The 23,406-nt window shown below is 38.6% G+C and overlaps 1 protein-coding gene across 1 annotated transcript; it reads left to right on the plus strand.

The window, feature by feature from the left end:
• Window positions 1-2,722: 2,722 nt before the first annotated feature.
• Window positions 2,723-6,641, plus strand: LOC124370990. The gene is made up of 2 exons (XM_046829296.1): window positions 2,723-3,230; window positions 4,657-6,641. The coding sequence occupies exons 1-2, from the start codon at window positions 2,947-2,949 to the stop codon at window positions 5,582-5,584; spliced, it is 1,212 nt and encodes a 403-aa protein (XP_046685252.1). The 5' UTR covers window positions 2,723-2,946; the 3' UTR covers window positions 5,585-6,641.
• Window positions 6,642-23,406: the final 16,765 nt, after the last annotated feature.

Raw genomic sequence — 23,406 nt, forward strand, 5'->3', positions numbered from 1 at the left:
ATCATTACATCAGGATTATCAGTAAACAACACCTGCATACGTACTGCGAAATCTTCTCTTTGTCCATAGTCCCTCTCTTTCAGTTGCTGTACCACCTGTATTTTATAGGGATGAAATTTCAAATCTGATTTTAAAATTATTCTGACAGAATCGCGCTTCATGCGTAGCTCTTGTGCGTGTCTTCGTGCAGAGCGACCCGGGCTCCTCATCAAAGCAGTTCTCACTCTAGCGATGTTGTCTGGTGTTCTCACTGTTCTTGCTGGACCGGGTGGCTTTTTCTTTGATACTGTTCCTGTTGTTCTGAACTTGTGCACCCATCTTAGCAATGTATTCCGGCTTGGAACCGTGTCATTTCGCGCAATATTAAAGTGGCGTCGGAAGATACGCTGTGTTTTGATAACGGATACGCCATTTTTAATAAATGTGTCGTATGCAAAAACACGATGATGAACTGACCACTGAACCATCGTGACTAAAATGGTAAAGCTCACTCAAAACAATGACATAACCTCAATCTCCGTAGAACGTGTAACAACAATGTAACAGCTGTTGCAAATTCGTCCGGTTCCCGGCAGTCACCCGTTATTTGCACCATGACGATTCACCCTTTGGGCAAAGTTCGTGCTGGGGAGAGTTGTCAGTCGAAAGCAGATAAAAAATATGTCGTCCACACCGCCTTTCTCATTTTATCAACATATTCAAGGTTGTCTCGGATTGCTTTACCATAATATGTTTGAATACTGTCAATAATTGCATCAGTAAGCCTACTACGTCCTGAAATAGGTTTCCCATCATTTAACTTTTGGCCTCGTAGTTTGGTTTTCAATCACCGTAAACGACTACCCATCCTTTTTTGGACGTGTCCAATACACTTCAACTTGCTGATTTGGATACTATCACCATATGGCTTGGCCTGCTAAACAGATGAAAAAGCAGAGCTGTCACCGTCACCTAGATATTTTATATACCTAACACCCCGTTTTTCGTCTGATCGCTTGAAAACCTCAATTGCTGCTGCTACATTCAAGCCTCCGCTCGATCCGTCATAGTTATTGCTACATTTTTCTCGGTGGGATTCACTAGTTTTAGTTTTCTTATTACAAGAGCAGTATTTAGATAGAACTACTGCATCTAAAACTTTCCCAGTGTCCATACTTGTTACGGAAAATACACCATTCAGAGATGTGTGGCCGCGTACCGTCAAATACACCTGCGATATCTTTCTCCTCTTCATTTTCTAAAACAGCTTCTTGGGCAGCTTGGGTCATTGTAGCCTCAGCTATTTCTTCAGTATCTTCATAAATAATTTCGTTATAAAGCTGAAACCTACTGGGTGGCTTTGGAAGATCCATGACTGCGCACAACATATCCGCTGCAGCCTTCCCTTTACCTATGGATCGGAAGCCATAAACACAGCGTAAGTTAATATCAAAGAAGGCCTTTTCAGTTTTACTGCTACTGTAAAAGTAGTTTTCATAGCCACATGCATTACAAACCTAACCTAGTTGTACAGCAAGCCCCATACGGCTTTCTGGGATTTCAACGATTTGTAACCCAAGATTGGGCGTTTTCACACTACACGACACGTCAACAGCAACAGCAGCAGTACAGCAACAGCAGCAGTACAGCAACAGCAAGGGTGCTTACATTCCTGACAGCACCGTCACGAGAAGGCACAGCAGTTTTACTGCAATTAGGTTCAAGAGTGGAAAACGAGATGGCTAACTTTAATCGCCGATTATATTTATTGTATTTAAAAAGGAAGCGTCGGTCAGTGAGGAAGTGGTGGGTTCACCCAATTTTGAGCGTGCGGTACTTAGATGGTGCATACTATAATTTATTTGAGAAGTTAATCTGTGATCCCAAGAAGTTTTTTAATTTCTTCCGTATGAGTAAACCAACATATGATTATTTACTGACTAATCTGACTGAACACATTATGCGAGAAAATACTCTCTGAGAATGGCGATTCCGCCGGAAGAAATGTTGGTAGTGACACTAAGGTAAGATTAAAAATGCTTATGTTATTTATGTGAGTATGTATTTTTTCAGAAGGTACATATTAACAAAAAAGGTTTTATTTTATTATATAAGATAATTTTGGAATTGAAGAAGTGTGTCATTAAAGTAACTGCAAAATTACTTTTATCTACTACATTGTGAGAAAGTTGAATAAATATAAATAGTTCAGAATTGATTCAAGTTGTTCAATATGTGGTACGTTTTATTTTGTTCATCATGTAGAATGTTATCCATTAATGTTGTAACAGAAACACTTCTTGCTGGATGAAGCTCACTTCTTGTAGATCAACTTCTTGTGTTTTGACCGGTCCGTTCCATGTGTGCACTGCTAGCGCTTGAGGTGTTACTCCAATCAGAAGGCGAAAAGCGCTGTCCTTGATAGTCATTAGTACCAACATTGGGGAACCCAAGACCTGAGTTGAATTCGACTGTAGTCCTCCTTTGTTTTATACGTTTTATGGTGGACAGAGTTTCCATTTGTAATTCCATAAGCTCGTCTTCGCTCATGTCTTTCAGATAAGGAACAAAAGATAACAGGCAGGTGCACACTGAAGAAACCTGTTTCAGGAAACCGTTTTCATGAAATTAGTTTCAAGAAAACCATTTAATTTAAATATGCACACAGCAGAAACGTGTTTCCATCAGTTTCATGATGGATTCGGATGATGATGATGTGGTTATTTTGTGGTGATGGCTAAGGGCGCTCCTACACTGGAGCCGGTCCGCTCAGTCAGGTACGACCAACCCGGTTCCGATCAGACAGATCAGATTTGACCCTCCTACACTGCAGCCGGTATTTCAACCCGACAGAGGCAGAGAGATGAGAAACTCAGTACTCTGTCAGCTCTCAAGAAGTGCGGATCGTGGCTTTAACACTTTGAAGTTTGTTTAAGTTTTGTTGTTGATTATTGTTTGAATTTTACAATGGACGAGGATTTAGCGGATTTTTTGTTGTTAGACAGGAATTTATTATTAAATTCAAACACGAGACAGTTTTGGGTACATGAGTTTAATGAAGATCACACCCAAAGTGAGTTTTATGTGACCTGTTTACCCTTACGTGATCATGCTGACAAATTCAAGAAATACTATCGAATGACTGTTGAAACATATGACTACATACTGTCCCACATCAAGGGAGATTTACAGAAATGGTCCAACTTTAGAACTTGTATAGAACCTGCCGAAAAGCTATCGATTCTCTTGAGGTAAGTAAATAAACATAGTATTCAGGATTGAAAACATTTTTATTTTATCAAAATATAATTGTAAAATAATGTAAAATAAATATAACCCATGGAATCTAATGACTCTTAATGTTATTTGTATAACTAAGATTATAATGTATAATCTTAATGTTAATCTATTACAATACAATTTGAGCGCATGTATCAAATATTGTCTAACGTGAAGAGAATTATAATAATTAAATCTAATTGTAAAAATGTATGTAATAAATGAGAATAAAAGTTGTTACAACCTATCAACAGGGTATATAAGTAAATACTAGCTAACAAACGGTCAAACATTTTTAAGCAAAAGCTTAAACAATACTTATGTAAAAAAGAGAACTAATCATTAATGTTTCATCTGTTAATGTTTGTACTTAGAGATTCTCGAAGGTATTGGTGTAGGGAGGCGTCTGTATTTGGTCATTAGGGGTAGGCCAGGTTTCAGTATGTGGTGTAGTAGGCCTTGAAGTTGATGCATAGGGATTATTTAAGTTGTATCCTCCAAAATTCCCTGATTGTGGACTAGAAAGAGGAGTATTTACGGATTGGTATGGCCTGTTGCATCTTTCTTCTGCTTCGAGCTCAGCGATGACGCTATTGAAGATTGAAGCTTTCAATTTCATTTTTCGAAGGTATGGTAGCTTCTTCAGTGCAGGCAGCAAACTTTTAAAAAACGATAAGTCTTCATCCTCTTCCTCCATTGAGCTGGATTTTTGGACAGCAAACCGAGCTTCCAGTAGCTGGACTTTCCTTTTTTCCAAATTAAGAGCCTCGTTTTGTATTGTCGATCCTCGCTTTCTCTTTTGCCGAGGACGCTGAAACTCGTTGTTCACTGGAGTAGGACTAGGTGTGGACGTGTTATCGGATCGTTGAGCTCGTTCTACATTTGGTGACTCATCAGGTTCGTCGATATTTAGAGTAGACGTCTCATCATGTTCTGTTAAATCGGCATAATCCTCAGATTCTAGAAGAGTGTTGACAGGCGTATCAGAGACAGGGAGATTTCCAGTTGTCACTCGTGGCTTCATTACAGGCAATAAGAAAGTTAAAGATTCAAAGTAGGTCCATGTTGGTTTTGCTCCGGAACCAGATTTGTTTTCTTTTACTTTCTTCCTGAACGTATCTCTCAAGTGCTCCCACGTCTTCCGTGCTTCGTCTCCTGAAATAATAATTTCCAGTTTGAAACTATAACTTAGACCAGCAATGCAATAAAAAAATACAATCTATCTGGCACAGTTAGTAGCGTATTCCTTGTAAAGTTATATTTTAATACAATCACAACTTATATAAAAAAATTAGCAGATAGTAGGTCTTTAGTTTTGAAAAATAGGTTTTAAAACAAGTGAAGTTAATATTTATTCCTAATTTTAATCGATTTTTTGAGGTTGTATTATTGTTTCAGGTATCTATCAACAGGCATGTCCTTTGAAGCATTGAGCGAAACATTTCGCATGAGCAACTACACCGTCGGAAAAATAGTCGAGGAAGTTTGTGATTGCATGTGGGAACAGCTTGCCCCAGTCCACTTACCAGTGCCTAATAAACAAAGATTTCTTGAAATTGCAGCAGAATTTAAGGAGAAATGGAACTTTCCCAACTGTGTAGGTTGTATAGACGGAAAACACGTGAGAATAAAATCTCCTGGGAAAAGCGGTACAATGTTTTTGAACTATAAGAAATTTTTTTCAGTTAACCTTCATGCAGTAGCCGACGCCAAGTGTAAATTCATATTCATAGATGTTGGAGCGTACGGAAAGCAAAGCGACGGGGGAGTTTTCGAAGCATCACCAATATCCAAGTTTTTTGAAAATTTCTCAGAACATTTGCCTGCTCCCTCACCGATAGATACCAGCAGTGAAACACTCATTCCATATGTTCTGGTAGGCGACGATGCCTATCCATTAAAATCATACATAATGAAGCCATTCGGCCAACGAAATTTGAGTGAAGAAGAGCGCATATTTAATTATCGATTGTCAAGGTGCAGACGTTGTGTCGAGTGTGCATTTGGCATTTTAACTTCAAAATGGAAATTGCTCAGCAAACCCATCGAAACAGAAGTAGGAAAGGCTGAGAAAATCATCAAATGTATGTGTCTTCTACAAAACATCATTATTGACAGAGATAATATTACCGTCAATCCAGGAGTTCTAGAAAAAGGTCTACAGGAATACGTACAACATCACCAAAGGCCTAATCTAGGTACTACTCGACGGTATAATAGAGCAACTACCGCTGCGAAGGATGTCAGAAATTTTTACAAAGAGTACTTCAATGGCCTAGGAAGTGTTCCGTGGCAAGATGAGATGGTCTTCAATGTTAACAAGTAAACATTAGTAGGCTTACTGAAAAAAAAGTTTAAAAAATAATTATGTTTGACAAACATTTGCTTCCAAGAACTGTTTTACCATTATTACATATTTTTAGATATTGATTTGTAGTTTTTTTATACATATTTAAATCGATTATAACAATTAAATTCAATGTTGTATTACAATGTTTCCTTTATTTATTTTGATCATTCTGACATTACTCCATCAACATATACTGCAGTGGTATATACACCATCCAGGCCCACCTTCGTGGATCCACAAATCACGCTGGGCACCCCTACCCCCATTTGTCCCTACATACAATGTACAGCACTGCTAAGGTAAGATCTTTATAATAATGCAAATTTTTCTTGTTTGAAATTTTAGAAAATATACCAAAAATCCTAATAGGTTTAAGAGAACGAATTCCGGAATTTTGTGAAGTTAACCAAATAACTGCGTTACCTTGTTTTTAAGGTATTTTAACTGAAATGACAAGTTGTCTACAGGATGTCACAAAAGAACTTGATAAGCTTTTTTGCTCAAGAGCTCAAAGCTCAAGTTTTGCAATTTGAGAGCAATAATTATAACTTGTTACGTAGGTAAACGATAAAACGAAAATGTATGAGAACTGTACAGTACTTACCTTGGACATTCAGTTCCTTGGCTACTTCTTCCCATAACTTTGATCGGAAGTCCCGATTGTGATAAAACTTATCCCTTTGGTCCCATAATGTCGCTTTATCGCGCACTAACGAAATCAGTTTTCCTCTGTCTACCATTGCACAATATCTATTCTAAAACTTGACTACAAATTAAATAAACAGGAATGACACGGTCCTACATCGACTCTCGACTGGCCCGACGACTCCGACACGGACGAAAAAAAACAAACAGGTTTGGTTCTCGGCCGATCCGTCTTTAGCATCGCCCGACGCGTCCGTTTACCGGGACGGCCCGCCGGTGCCAGTGTAGGAGGGTACACTGCGCGTCTTGTGTTTGTTTACTTCAGACGCGAGCCGACCGAGCCGACCGTCAAATCGGGAGAAAAAACGGGTCCAGTGTAGGAGCGCCCTAAGGCTGTGGTTTCCTAGACGCGTAATAGATGCTCTGCGTATGCGTATCTAAGACGCACCACACTTCTCTTATGGGGTTTCGTATAAGCGGTTTCCCAGGCAACGTATCAAGTGCGCGCGCATCAATAGCTGCGTTTTTGGCTTACTGCTTTCAGAGCAGTCAACTCTGAGATACGCTGCGTAACAGACATGTCTTGTGCCATATCAAAATTAAAATTGGAGGGAAAATGTCGTCGAGAAGGTAAAATTCTCAAACAATGACGACGAAGAGTTGATTGAATTGGTCTCTTCTAACGAAATATTATGGAAGTTGAGTCATCCTGACTATAAAAGTAATATAAAGAAGGATGTCATATGGAAGAAAATAGGAGTTTCGCTGAATAAATCAGGTAAGTTGTTCATACGACTATATTTTTTACATTGTAAATTAACTTGTTTGCTACTATAACTAAAACATCCTTGAGGGCCACATAAGTTCGTCACTTTGTAGTTTTCTTCTGTTTTTGCCATTCTTGTACGTGTTGTTTGTAATGCATACTGCTGAACTACTCCATAAACATACTCCTCACTTTAAAACCTTCAGATTTGGCAAATCTGCCGGTTCCAACCAATGGTATCATGTCCTTTGTTGGGACCTCATCCACAACGACATGTGTAGGAGTTTGGGGGTTGTTAGCAATGAACTCGTTCCTTAACATGTTGTGGAGGCAACAACACACAAATATTACCAAATCTACTGTTTCAGGTTTCAAATTAATTGGGGTAAAGAAGATTCTAAACACAACACACATGATTCCAAATGCACTTTCCGTTACTCTTCGGGCTCTGCATAGGGCGTAATTGTAGTTCCTCTTACAGGGGTCTGCCACAGCTTGTTTCTGGGTGAAAGGTTTCATCACATGTTTATCCAGTCTGAATGCTTCATCACCGACAATAACATGAGGAAGCTTGATGTCTGATGCTGGCAAATTTTTAGGTGAAGGTAAATATTCCCCGTTTGACACTTTAGATCCCATTACTGACTTTTGGAAGATTCCTGCATCTCCTTCCTTTCCATAGGATCCAACATCAATGAGGAGAAATTTGCAGTTAGCATCAACCATAGCAAATTAGAACGATTGAGAAAAATCCTTTAAAATTATGAAAAAGACTTCCAGACTTGTCAGGAGATAAAATTCGAACATGTTTCCCATCGATACCTGCTATACAGTTTGGAAACTGCCAACGATCCCAGAACTCTTGGACCTTTTGATTCCAGTTGATTTGAGATGCTGGAGGAAGAAACGTGTCTTGCAAATGATTTTTTAGTGATGCTAGGACTTCAGACATAAATTTCGATATTGCACTATGTGAAATTCTATATGAGAACGCCATGGATCTTAATGATTCTCCAGTTGCCAAAAACCTGAAAACATATGCAGAAGGTACTAAACTACTCCTAATATTAAATTTATTTTAATAATTGCTCTTTGCATAATTTATAGCATAACCTAGCTTACTCTTTTTTACAGGAGAACAGTGTAAGTCGAGGTGGCGAACCATAAGAGACAATTTTAAACGTCACAGAAAAAGTGAAGTTTCAGGAACAGGCCAACCAGCGAAGAAAAAAAGGGCGACCTATTGGGATAGATTACGCTTTCTTGATGACGTAGAAGATGAGCGACAGTAAGTGTAAAATAACCGTTGTGTGATTCTCTACATGTAGATCCTGTAATTATGTATATGGAAAATGTTTACATTAGGATTTATTTCAACTGAAAAAATACTACCTATCGATACATCCATCCATTTATTCTCCATCTATCTTTCTATCCATCGATCTATCTACCTATATATCTAGAACCAAGAAAATCATTGCAGTCACTAGACAGTTCTTTTGCTAGTGCCAGATTGTATTCCCCCAAACTTCTTAAACGTTTGGTGACCATCATAAAGGCACCAACTGTCAGACTGGCCTATATGACCAGACGTATTTTAGAGCAGCCTGCAACCAACGTGTTCGGCCAAGTTTGCCATTTTTTTATATGCAACCAGACACATTTTCTGTGTACCCTCCACTTCTGCCAACTGCTTAGCGCTCTCACCGATTTATTAATTTCAGGGGATTTACCAATACAGAGGAGGTTGACAGTTCAGCAGGTGCAGTTAAGGATGTAGTGAATGTATCTCCTCTCATCGTTGAAGTGGGCACAGAACAAACGAGCAAGACAACTCTCCCCACGCTTGCTCACCACGGGATGACTGCACAGGTGTACAAGACGACTACGGTAACACGCCTTTAGAATTGAAAAAATCCAAAGGTGTGAAAAAAATTAAAAGCGATATAATCGTTGAAATGATGAAACGTAAAGAAGAAACTCAAGTTCAGTTTATTAAAGCCATAGAAAAACTCGTAGCTCCTGAGGTTCCAGTTGAAGATTTGACATTTTCTTAAAGTCAATAGGTTCAACAATGAAACAATTTACACCAGCAGAAAAAGCTGAGGCCAAAAGAAAAATTTTTAATGTGGTAAGTTCTATGTGACATAGAACTACGAAATCAAGGTGGTAGTGCTTTCCAAACATACAACTACACTCCCTCAAAACAGGTCTTCTTCTGCTATGTCACATGGCACATATAGTCCAAATTCAGCTAATAACCAGAACCAGTTATAGTGACACCGAAATTCTGTTCTCAGAATATTAGATGAAGCTGAAAATGTTTGTATTTTCAAATCGGACCCGTAATGTTAAAAATAAGCCTTCAACTTAAAAATTAGTTATATCATTATCAACTAGCCTAAATTAATCCAATTATTTTGTGTGTAAGTGACGATTCCTTTGAAGAAAATGTCTAATTATGTTTTCCTTATTATCTTACAATTTGAAAATATTCTAGGCTATTTATAACTTTATTATAATTGGACGTGTTTAATGTCCCCATTCGGGACAAGTATACACAGTTACTAATATTTGTAATGTACAATCTCAATGTATGGACTAAGGTCTTTTTTTATATCAAATAAATATGTTTATTGAGAAATACTACTCATTGTTATCCTTGCGTCAAGTAATACCACTTGTACACCCACGTGTGTTGGTGTTCTTTACTGTAATAATTTTGACACCTATATTTGGAATTTCACCCACCTTAAAGTAACTGCCAGTTTCATCTCAGAAGACATCGGATTGTTCACTCAGTTTGTTGGTTCTGTAGAACAGTAGTCCTTTATTAAATTAGCAAGATAGGAAAACTGTTCTTTAGTGAATCTAAAGTACTCCTTAAACTTCATTTCATCGTCTACTAAATGTTTAGTCACTAATAAATTGTAAGCACCTTCACTATCTCTTCCTTTAAACATCTCACTGCACTGTTTACGCTTTTTCGAAGCTTGTAATGCCACAATTTCCATGTCATGATCTAAATCACTGTATTAGCATTAGTGCAGCCGCTAGCAATTTCTTTTTACGTGACGTCATGTTACGCATAACCGTGTGTATTCTACGCAGTCTAGGAAACCACTGGACGGCGGCTGCGTTACCAACCGAGGTACAAGCCGCAGCGCATCTATTACGCGTCTAGGAAACCACAGCCTAAAGAAAAAGAAAAGAAGAAAGTATTGGGTTCACCCGTTGATCAGGGATCGTCAGCACAGTACTTACGTTGTAGCTCGTCACTTGTGCAGTAATCCTGTCAAATTTAAGGATTTTTTTAGAATGTCGAAGCCACTTTTTGATCGTTTGGTGGAATTAGTTAGTCCTTTTATAACGAGGAAAGACACCAACTGGAGGTTAGCTTTGAGTGTTGAGGAAAAAAGAACAATTACAGTGAGGTAAGTCAAAACCGTGTTATTATTTCCTAATATTTTGCATTAAACATGAAACAAAAAAACGAACTTATTATAAGGGTTTACTCGTAATAAAAGGTGCCAGTTCAGTATACAATTGACTATTTTCTTCCACACTGTAGGTTTGAGAACGTAGAAGCTGATTGGCAGTCGATGCTGATTGTGAAGACTCCCCCGACCATGACTGTGTTGAGATTGGACTGAATGATGACTGATGATATGTAGGCCATCCTGGTTCAGCAACCTGATCAATCAAATTAAGAACCTCCCTCCGAAATTTCTTGAATTGTGGTGCAGTCATTTCTTCTACATCTGGAAGTAAACTCATTAAAAACTGCTTTCTAGGATTATCACTAGCGACACTCTTTTTTGACTTTATGTAATCCATTACTACCGCATCAGCATTGACTGGCTTGTCCGTCTTTTTTGGTGGGTGGGGGGAGGGTGAGATATGGTTGTCCTAGTTTCAAATGTACAGGAATTTTCTGCATCAGTTTCTCTGTTCGTTTCTTCACCTTCCTCAACAGGCTCCTCTTTTAAAGGTACAACATCGTCAACACGTTCTCCCTTGGTGTTATCAGGTGCCGATGAATCGTCAACCGCAGATGTTAGAGGTGGTAGGTTACTAGGCTGATCGTTCCCTAACGCAGTCATATACCGTTTCAGGAACATGAAAGTTTGTAGAAGAGTTTTTCTCTTTGGCCTTGGCACCAGACGGGGGTAATTTAATATTCCTGGTAAATACTATCCTCATGTTTCTCCAAGTCTCTTTGCATTCCTTCGCTGAAAAAAAAACATTAAATTAATAATAGAATTATTTATTTTAAGTAATTACATTTAATGAAATTTAATTATTTAGTTACAGTTCTAATTTTTACATTTTTCAGGTACCTTGCTACTGGTAGCTCGTTCAAATGTTTGGCTCAATATTTCATGAGAGGAGAACGAACAACCTCACGTTACAACCTCAGTAAATGCCAGTTCCTGACGAAAATATGTGGAAGTGCATAGCTCAGCGCTACCTGGAACTTTGGGGTTTGCCAAAACTGCATTGGTCCAATAGATGGCAAACATCTCAGAATTCAAAAATGTAAACACGCAGGATTAGCTTATTTTAATTATAAAGGTTACCACTCTGTTCATATTATGGCATGTGCTGATGCAGATGGCTGTTTTACAACCATTGATGTGGCAGATCTAGGACGAAACAGTGATGGGGCTGTGTTCCGTACTTCACGTTTAGGTCGGTGGTTGGATCGAGATGAGTTGAATGTACCACGACCATATCCTCTACCTTTTGACACTAATGAGGCTCCTTTCCCATATTTCTTTGTTGCAGACGAGGCATTTCCTCTTAAAAAGTACCTTATGAAGCCTTACCCAAGAGTTGCTTTGACAGATGAACAAAGAATTTGCACTTTTCGGTTGACTTTAGGTCGCAAGACAGTAGAGTGTGCTTTTGGAATGCTAAGGTCACAGTTCCGTATATTTGATGGCCCTATTGGTTGTTCTGAGAAAGTGGTCAAGCCTATAGTTGCAAGTGCGTGTGTTTCGCACAATTACATCCGAAAATCAGAAGGTGTTGCATTTAAAAACTTCTTTGCCAAAATTTAAGGGCAGTGATGAAAATGTATGTCATCGTATTGTTGACAAAAATTTGAAAACAGCAAAGGCTATCAGGAATTATCTTAGAACATATTTTTTGATTCCAGGGATAGCAATTCCGCCACAATGGAAGTTGACATATGAAAACAGGGATTAGGTGCAGGCCATATTGTTGTTGCAAAGTATGTGCAAAGGCTTAACTGCTTTATTCAATAATGTATTGTCTTTTAAAGTCGACATATTGTTTATCGTGTTATTATTATATTTAAATATATAATAAATATAAATACCTGATGAGTTCAATTCTTGTGCCACCGATTGCCATGCTCCTTGTACTTTATCCCTATTGCTGTATTCCTTTAAGTGGAAATCATAGAGGCAAGAATGGTTTTCGACAGCTTCTGCTAACTTCCCTTGGAAATAAATTTCTGCCATACTAAAACAGCAAATTCTTTTCGATATATTAGGTTAGAGATGTGTCATTAAAAAACGTTACACAATTTTAATGAATATAAGTATCAATGGTATTGGTACCGAAAATCGAAAAAAATAAGTATCGACACTATAGTATTACTTTTATACTGTGGAAAGCACTTTTAATAATTTATTTAAGTCATACATGGTATTAAAATCACTTGAAACATGAAACTAAAGCCATTATGAAATCTGTTTTTTTCGGTTGCGTGTAAACCAGTTTCAAGAAATCAATGAAACTACAGTTTCATGAAACGCAGCGTGCACAGTCTCGCGTTAATCTAACCTATCTGTTGCAAGCAACTAAAGTTTCTCGTTTCATGAAATCGGTTTCCTGAAACAGGTTTCTTCAGTGTGCACCCTGCCTTGAATTTCGTTCTCGGTTCTTTCATTAGCAGGTTGTCCTTTCAACTCTTTCAAAATTTCATGTTCGATCGGGTCCAACTGCCTTTTTCTCAGCTTCTGTCTGTTTTAAAGTGATTGTTAAATGATTGTTGGACTGTTTTCGATTGTACTTCTGGGATGTTGATGCTTAATTCACATTCGGTGGGCCAAACTAATGGTACTGGCGAAGGCAACGCTGACTCAGAATCAACTTCTTCGCCACATTCAGCGTTTGTCGTAGAATAACTGCTTGTAGCATCCTCTTTTTGTGCTATTTTAACAAGAAATTTAGATGCTCGCTGTACAAGTACTTCTTCTTTGCGCTTTGTCTCAGTTTTAGGTTTTAGAGATCTCATGAAAACCATCTCGAATAGTTCCCCAACTTTTCATGATGTTTTCGCCTAAAAAAAAAAAAAACATAATAAAAGAGAAAACAACCTTGGGCTCATCATCAGATGTAGTTTAGGTGACCTTAGGGTTGGTAGAACTGCCTTACATGATCAACAGTAAAATTATAGTGCTCCACAAAATTAAATGTAATGTACATAAATTAGTTTTCATACCACAGTTTAAAGTGCCGCGGGAAAGAGGTTTAGTGCACAGGACTTCCGGGCGTAGTAAACAAAAGCTGAAATTACGTGAGTTTTCCGGTGTCTAGAAATAAATAATTGACTCATATTTCTCTAAGACCCTTTTGATAACAGATTGGAGCAGGGTCACGCTCACCGAAACCTGGTTTGCGCATGCGCACTACGGATTCAGGTTGGTTAACACCGGCACCAAGTTTCCCTGCCCGCAGGCTTATTCCCGTAGCAAGTTGTCCAGCCATCGGTACTCTGAATTAGTGAAACCCCTAAATTTTGCTGAACGCAGTCTTGACCTTTTTGTGTACTGCAAATTTAGCGTATCGGCGAATTGAAGGAGTTTATACTTGGACTAATTCCAACAATGTCCTTTACGCTAGAAAACAATAAAAATAGAAATGATTTTATTATTATTGACATCTACAAATACAGAGAGCAGAGAACGTATGCCAACGGAGATATTAATTGGCGCTGTTTAGGCCGCTCTTGTAACGCGTCAATAAGAACCGACGCAAGCAAATCCAAAATTATTACAGTCTTAAACGACAAACATTCAGGAGACCATCCAACTACCATGCGATCGCTGAGTAAAGCAGCAGGAGCTCCCTCCCCATCCGCAGCTGGTCGCGCCTCTCCCGCGGCCGCCGCGTCCGCTGCCGCCAGCGCATCTCTATGTGCCTCGCCTATGTGCCTCGCCTCTTCTATGACAGAGTATTCTCGCAAAGAAACCCTACGATATAGCATGTCAGACTGAAGACATTCATTTAAAAAGCAAAGATGAATTAGTTGCTCGAGTGAAAGAACTAACCATTCTCCAATCAAATTTAGTAGATAAAATTCAAGATCTCACCCGTCAGTTAGAAGAAACTAAAAAAACTGAAAAATACGAAACAAAAAAGGAATGTGCGGAAACTCAAACAAACATCGAGGTAACTCACATAAAATCAACTCAAACAGAAGATGCATGTACTCAACAATCTGCATGTAAAAAATGTGAAATACTACAGAATGAAACAAAAAAGTTGATTTCAACAATACGTACGATGGAAGATGACCAGATCAGAAATTCTGGTTTTCCAATTTATCCTGATAACCTCAGCATAAGAAATAGTTATTCTGTCCTTGAGGAGGAGGGCTGTGGGGGGGCGGAAGTGGCGTGTGGGAGAGATATTGGCACAGTGAATCGAAAAGTTGTCAAACGAAGAAAAAAACTGAGAGGCAATAAAAAGAAGACCGACGAGAAGAAACTCAATCATCGGAATTGCCTGACATCCGGAACAACAAGCAATACCCGATTCAACATTAACATCTTCGGTGACAGCCATGCTAAAGGCCTGTCGTCGATTATCCAGAAAAAAAATAAAAGACGGTGACTCAGTTTTTGCTTGTGCAAATTCAGGAGCGCGTATGGACTATGTGCTTAAAAATAGCGCAGATATGACGAAAAATATTGAGGGAAAAGATCCGATTGTAATCATTGCTGGAAATAATGACATGGGGATCGTTGATGAAAAGAACAACTTATTGAACTCTGATTTGGCAGACAAGACATCACAACAAAATCAATCATTGTGGTTAATTTGTTTCACCGACACAACTTACCTTATAACTGCCGTATCAACAAGGAAATAAAACAAACTAACAATAAACTGCTAAAACTTGAAAAAGAAGGTGTGTGTGTTGTAGATGTCACCAGATTTTTTCTGCGTCTTTTCACCAGACACGGCCAGCATCTCAACGAGCAAGGCAAGGCAGCTCTTTGTTATAAACTACTGTCGGCGATCGAGAACTTGAGACGAGAACGGTGCGAGTCTTCCAGCAACGCTGCAACGGCGAACCAGCAGTTAACTCAGCTGAATGGAGTTCCACACAATAACTTCGGAATAGAGATGCCACTACCGGTTGAGAGGCCAGAGCCAGAACCTGTCACACTTCCATTTGACACCTACGCGGATGCGGTGAAGAGCGACAACTTGAGGCGGACGATGACCAGCGAGAGACATCAGCCTGAATCCTCGCCACCAGCGGCGGCCAGGGACGTGGGAAGCGGCGATCCGGACTCTGTGATCGGCGACCGGCGGATGTCCACCGAGAGCGTAAGCGAGTTTCCATCCGACCATAGACATTTTTTAGCAGTAAGCCAGGTTTTAGAAAAAAACATTGTAGAGTAGGGCGTAGACTTTCGACTTCGGCGCCCCCTGCCAAATCAATGCAACAAAATGCAACAAATTCAACATTCTAAATTTTGCACCAAAACTCTCAGGCCCCTACAAATAAAATTGACTGTTTAAATTTGATGGCAGACGAAGTCATGCCCGAAGTGATGGTTATTACTGAGCATCACTTCAATGAATGCAACATTCACCAGTTTCGACTGGAAAAACTATTACCTGAGTAATTACTTTGCACGAAGTAATTTTAAAGGTGGGGGTATTGCTTTGTTTGTGAAAAAGGGAATTCAGTATGAAAGTGGATGTAATGTGAATTGTTCTGAAAAGGACTTTGAAGCGGCATCCATTTCACTTTTAATGCAAAAAAAAACAAAAAGTTTTTGATCGGCCTTTACAGATCCCCTGATGGTAATTTCGATGTTTTCATGGACCAAATGAGTTTTCTTTTGCAAATTCTTTTTCAGAAAAATAGATCGTTTATAATAATTGGGGACTTTAATGTTGATGTACTCAATGTAAGAGACATGAAAACCAGGAAGTTGGGGGATCTCCTGAAAACATTTGATCTGTATTGGTCCGTAAACTCGCGACTATGGTGACAGCTACCACTGCCACCGCAATTGACAACGTCATCACCAACATGCCATCTGTGGCGTTGTCCCTGATTGTCACAACCATCTCGGACCATGATGCGCAGCTGGTCACCTTGACGGATTTTGCGCCTGCTACTCTCCCGCCACAGACAGTCGTCTCCCGAGCTACTCGAGCTGAGAATATTGCTGCTTTCTGTAAGCTATTAGAAAAAGAAACTTGGGACTGCCTTGATGGTTGTTCTGGAGCTGACGACATGTTTATATCGTTTAATAGGGTATTAAGCTATTACCTAGATGTTGCATGTCCCCAGAAAAAAACTGTTCAAAAACATAAAAATTGTCAAAGTAGTTGGATTACTACCGGAATATTAGTCTCTAGGGCAAAGTTAAAAGAATATTACCAAGTTTCAAGAACAACAACAGATGAGCATTTCCAAACATTCTTTAAAAATTATAAAAAAATCTACAAAAAAGTAATTAAGGCAGCTAAGGCATATGATGTAAACAAAAAACTGAGACATTCTAATAATAAAAACTGAGACATTCTAATAATACTCCAAAAATATGTTACCACTTAAATGGTATTATATAATCATTAAGTTTTTGTTGTTGCAGATTAAATATGACCACCCGACTTACTTTGGAAGAGAGAAGAAAGGTAGCAGCTTGGATGGAAGTATTCGGATCTCCCTCAGTTGTAAGAAACAAATTTCAACAATGGTTTCAGAAGGATCCTCCAAGTCGTTTAACTATCCGTCGAATTCATGAGAAATTTGAGCGCACAGGGGCTGTGACCAATGATTGTAAAGGGAACAGTGGACGTCCCAGAAGTATTTGAACGGAAGATAACATCATAAATGTTCAAGGCACAATTATTAATAGCCCAAAGAAGTCAAGTACGAGAGTAGCAATGGAAACCGGAATCGCGCGGACTAGTGTTTTAAGAATTCTTCACTTAGACCTGGGAATGAAGCCGTACCACATTCAAATGGTACAGGCGCTTTCTGATGCTGATAAAATTGCTCGTGTACGAGCTGCAGAAGTGTTCTTAGAAATGACGAACATAGACCCTAATGTTGTGTTCTTTATGTCGGATGAAGCCACATTTCATGTAAGCGGCAATGTGAATAAGCACAATTGCGTCATTTGGGGTACATACAATCCCCATGATCGAAGAGAGCACACACGATCCTCTCCGAAAGTTAACGTATGGTGTGTTGGCAATTTCGAAGTTTGGAGTACTTGGTCCATATTTCTTTAATGCACAGACTGTAACGGGAGATTCTTACCTAGACATGTTGCAAAATTTTGTTGTAGACAATCTTCCCCTACGTATCCTAACATCTGGTTACTTTCAGCAAGATGGTGCACCACCGCATTATTCCTTAGCGGTTCGAAATTACCTGGATGATACATTTGGTAGACGCTGGATTGGAAGAGCTGGACCATTGGCGTGGCCAGCACGGTCACCAGACCTGACTCCATGTGATTTCTGGCTATGGGGAATGGTGAAAGAACGTGTGTATGCTACAAGACCTATTGACATTAATGACCTTAAAGAACGCATAACCACGGTTGTCCGCTCCATACCTAAGGAAATGTGTGAACGAGCTATGGTCAGTATGGTGAAAAGACTTCATAAATGCATTGAGAACGAAGGAATACAGGTGGAATGAGTACATTAACTTCATTTGGACTTGTAAAATAGTGTGTGTTATTATGTTAATAAAATAAAAGTGAAACCCATATAAGTGGTAACATATTTTTGGACAACCCTGTATATCAAAAACCGCTTGGTATATAATTAACAAACAAAGTAAATACAGAAACCCAGTCTCTCCTTCAGAGCTGATATTTGAAGGAAATGCCATTAGAGACCCCTTCTTGATTGCGGACATGCTAAACAAATTTTTTGTAGATGTGGCGGTGAAGAGTGGTAATGTGCCATTGTCAAGTTCTGACAGCAGCAGGGGGTCATGCAGCCCAGCAGCGTCGATGATGTTAACACCTGTTACAGAGGGTGAGGTGGCTGCAGTGATCCGGGACTTAAAGGCCAAGCATTCTAGGGATATTTATGGGTTGTCGGGGTGGCTTCTTAAACAGTGTTTCCACACAATCTTGAAACCATTGGCCAGAATGATTAATTTTTCTTTCCAAACTGGGCAATTTCCAAACGGCCTAAAAAATGCAAAAATCATTCCACTCTTCAAAAAAGGTGATTCAAAATCTCCAAGCAATTATAGGCCCATTGCCATTCTTCCAACAATCAGAAAAATATTTGAGAAGTTATTTCTCATTAGAATGCTTTCCTTTCTGGACGTGCATGATATTCTCTGTAAGGAACAGTTTGGTTTCCGGAAGGGAATATCGACAAGTGATGCAGTCACTAAACTGATCGACATTGTTGTGAAGGGCTTGGACAGGCAAATACCTACGCTAAGCGTATTTCTTGACCTGTATAAGGCGTTTGACTGTGTGGACCACCAGACTCTCATTTCAAAACTACATGACTGTGGGATACGAGGTACTCCACACTCATGGCTTGAGTCGTACCTGAGTTCCCGCCTGCAAAAAGTCCATATAAATGGCGTTTCATCAAACAACGCCCTCGTAAAATTTGGGGTCCCACAGGGATCAATACTCGGCCCAGCTCTTTTTTTAATTTATGTTAATGACCTCAGGTCATCTATATCATCTGGCCAAATGATTCAGTACGCAGATGACACAACTCTCTGTTTTCAGAGTAAATGCAGGGCCTCATTGGAAGTGGAATGTTTTGTAAGTGCAAATTCTTGTCTGCAGTTCTTATCTAGGGTCAATCTGCAGACAAAATTATTCAAAATCCAATTTCATCTATTTCTCGGGGCGGAGAGTGTCCCATGATTGTGGTCCATCAGTTGTGCTAAATGACACAGTCATTGAAGAACTAGACAGCATTAAATTCTTAGGAATTCACATTGACAAAAGTCTAACGTGGGACAATCATGTAGACGCAGTCTGCGCCAAAAAGTCCTCGGGCATCTTTGCTCTGAGAAAGTTAGCAGAATTTTGTGCAATTCCTATTCTAAAAATGGCCTATTATGGCCTTGTGTATCCACACATGTCTTATGGCATAACGTTGTAGGGAGGATGCGCAAACACCCACTTCCAAAGGTGCTTTGTCCTTCAGAAGAAAGCAATCCGAATCATCTCGAAAATGGGAATGAGAGAATCCTGCAGGGAGTACTTCAAAAGTCTCGATTTATTGACGCTCCCATCCCTCTACATGTACGAGACTGTCCTGTACTGTCGTTACAATTGTGAAGTGACGCGGGGCAGAGACGTCCATGACTACAACACTAGAGGGAGGGATGCATTAAGACCAGCGCAGCACAGGCTCCGGGCTTTCGAAGCCCTGCCATCTGAGGTCGGGGCCAAACTTATCAAACAAGTTGCCTTTTGACCTACAGGCTGAAAATGGGCAACCACTGTTTAAGAGGAAGCTAAGGAACCTATTGGTGCAAGGGGCCTTTTACTCCGTCGGCGAGTTCGTGGACCGGGGAGGTTAGTTGGTACAACCGTTGAGTGGGGGGTGCCAGGCTTTAGGCCTACATGATAAGCCATAATGTTCTCTCTATTTAAGTTTTGTTTTATTTGAGAATTAAAATTTTAAGTGCTTTCTTTTATTTGTTTAATTTTAAATATAACTTTGTAAACATTACAATATTATTTTATTTAAATACCTACATGACTTGACGCGTGCCATGCAATGTTGTAAAAATTGTTATTACGGCAATAAAGAAATTTATTTACACTCATTATTTACATGGGGCAAAAACTGCCACTATTAAAAAAAACATGGTTTTTTTAGGGAGAAACAAGGAATAAAAAAACAACGTCAACGAATTCGTACTTGTAATATATATCCACACGTTTAGTTAACTTTGTATTCAACGTGAAACCTTTTTCAGGTACCTCGCTGCGGGACACACACTAACAGATATGCACTACATATTTCGGATCGGAGTATCAACGCTAAGCAACATAATTCAATTTGTATGCAGCCAAATTTGGAACACATTCCGTGGAATTTACCTTAAAGAGTTGACAACAGAAGATTGGGAATCAGTTGCAGATGAATTCAAAACAAGAGCTAATTTCCCTATGTGCCTCGGTGTAATTGATGGTAAACACATCCGGATCCAAAATTTTGCAAACTCAGTTTCAATGTATTACAACTACAAACTTTTCTATTCTATTGTACTTCTAGCAGTTGTTGATTCTTACTATAAATTTATGTATGTTGATATTGGGTCATTTGGAAAAGACTGTGATTCATCCATTCTACAAAATATGATTTTTTGCGAGAGACTAACAAAGGGTGAACTGAACATTCCAGAAGCAAAGCCGCTTCCTCCAGTGGGATTGAAAGTACCGTATGTTTTGTAGCTGACAGTGCATTTTCTATTAACGAACATAATCTCAAGGAATATACCAGTCATAACTTAAGTGTGAAACAACGTATTTTCAAACTACAGATTACATCGAGCACGTAGATATGTAGAATGTTCCTTTGGTATTTTGGGAAATAAGTGGCGAATTTTTCATAGATCACTTAACGTTTCAAAAGAATTCTCAAAAGACATTGTGAAAGCTTGCGTTGTGTTACATAACATAGTGCGTACACGAGACGGCGATACTGAAGATGATACAATGATTGCTCCTGGATGTCAATTAAGAAACTTATCTGTCAAAACTGGTAAATGCGGTAAAGGTGTACGTTCTTGTTTTGCAAATTACTTTGTTTATAAAGACGGTGAAGTGTCCTGGCAATTAGGAAAAATCTATGTTGCTCTACACAGAAGTGTTTTATTGTATAAAAGAAACTAAAGAAACTTTGTGAATAATACATGAAGCAAGATTGTATCAAATTTTTTGTATACATATTGCAGTATGTATATGATTGTGCTTTAAGTTAAATATACAGGGTGTTTCAAAACTCTTGTACTATTTTTTTGGGGTATTGTTACTGAGATTAAAGCAAACCGACAACTACCATTAATTTGGTCAAAACATATTCCGTATTCTGTATGTCTATCTGTTTGTGATAAAAAATGTATATTTAGAAAACCATCCAACCGATTTCGACCAACTTCATACAACTCTTTACATTAATAAGAACTATTAGTAAAAAAAATTAAGTTGAGTTGACTTTTTAATTTCAAAATGGCGGCTGTTTTTAAAAAACAATAACTAAAAAAACAGTAGTTTTACAAAACTGTTACAAAAATAAGAATTTTTAGTAGATTTAACGCAAAATCCAATTATGCCTTTACTTCTGAAACCAAAAAGAAGGGAAGTATAGCGGATTTTGTCTGACCATGCACACCACGCTTAGAGTCCTTTACAGAAACAGCTAATAATACTATGTACAAAAGGGTTATCTGTACAATTGTTTGAACCAAACATTTACATTAATGTTACTTATAAAAAACCCTTTTACTGAGAAAATTATGATAGGCTATGTACTAAATTAAATAATAATAAACGTAAATGTAAAGAATGCTATGAAGTTTGCTCATTTTACTAGTGTATAGTAGGTTAATATTGTGTTCAACTGATCAGCTGTTCTTAAACAACATCAACCAACTAAATTAGGAATCATCTGATCCCTATTCCTTTCATTAATGCACAGTTTGTACTAACAGTACTGTATGTAAAGAAACAAAATCGCATTTTCTTAGATAACATTTTTCCTAGTTATTGTTGTGTCTAGGGAATAGGGATCATATCATTCCTAATTTGTTTGGTTGTTGTTATGAACAGCTGATCAGTTTAACACAATAATAGTGAGTATATCACAAATAGTGATATATTTCTCATAAATTATTTACAGCTAAACCAACTTACCAACTTTCTTCTTTTCTACAATATTTAGCTCATCGTACCCATCTTCCAGAAATTGAAATATTTATAAATATTTCTTTCCACGACTTCTCTCTGATTATTTTATTTTTATTATCCTCATTAGTTTTATCCCACAGACACGGATGCGATTCAACAAATTCAATGAGAGAAACAACATCGTACTTAAACGAAGCACTTTCCTTACTTTCCATTTTGCGTAACGAAGAAGCACTGTGCGTTACAAGTAAACACAGACCAGGACTGAGTTGTGACTGCACGGCGACAGCCAAGTCGGGGGGACTGCAGCTCGACAGCATGTCCCGACACGTCGCCAGCACTGCAACAGCACGGCACCTGTGTGAACGCCCTCATAATGCCGGGTCCACACCAAACCAACAAAACAAAAACTCCAACAAATCAGCAACACAACAAAACTGCAAGTTTTCGAAAACAGGAACTAATTGTCAACTGCTGTCCACATTATGAAAACAAAAATCAGTCAACTTTGTGATCCCGATAGAAAATGTGGCGAGCTCGAAATTTGGAATTACAAAGGAACAATGAATTATTTATTATGGCAGCTGGTTTTCTATTCCTAAACCAAAAAAAGAAAAAACGTTTTTGGGTTAGGCCGAGCTTGAAGAACCGACAAAAAAACTATGTTGAGGAACTATTGGAAGATTTAAGAAAAGACGATAGAGGTATTAGTGGAGAAATGCGATGCAGCTTCAAAAACTTTTTAAGAATGACCAGTACTGATCTTGAAAATCTAATAGAAATCATTGGACCCTCGATACAGAAGAAAAATACAAATTTTCGAAATGCCATTAGTGTAACAGAACGTTTAGTGATTACTTTAAGATTTTTGGCAACTGGGGAGTATTACCAGAGTCTGATGTATCTTTTCAAAGTATCCAAACAGGCAATATCAGTAATAATTCCAGAAACCTGCGATGCTCTCATAAGTGCCCTAAATACATATGTCAAGGTAAAATTTAACATTATTAATAGGTAGCTGTTAAAAAATAAACTGATTTTTTTAAAATAACTTTTATTTGGAATGTATCTGAAAATTACATGTATGACTGAGCTGATTCATTTGTTGTTATCCGCGTAGCTGGCCAGGATTCATCAATCTGGGTGGTATGTTGATTCGATGAGCAAGACGGACTAGTCAGTATCTCGTAGGTTTGAACGCTGGGTGGGTTTGAATAAGGTTGTATGCCGCCTGGATTTGAGTA

This window comes from Homalodisca vitripennis, unplaced genomic scaffold (assembly GCF_021130785.1).
Source record: "Homalodisca vitripennis isolate AUS2020 unplaced genomic scaffold, UT_GWSS_2.1 ScUCBcl_706;HRSCAF=3292, whole genome shotgun sequence".
NCBI lineage: Eukaryota > Metazoa > Arthropoda > Insecta > Hemiptera > Cicadellidae > Homalodisca > Homalodisca vitripennis.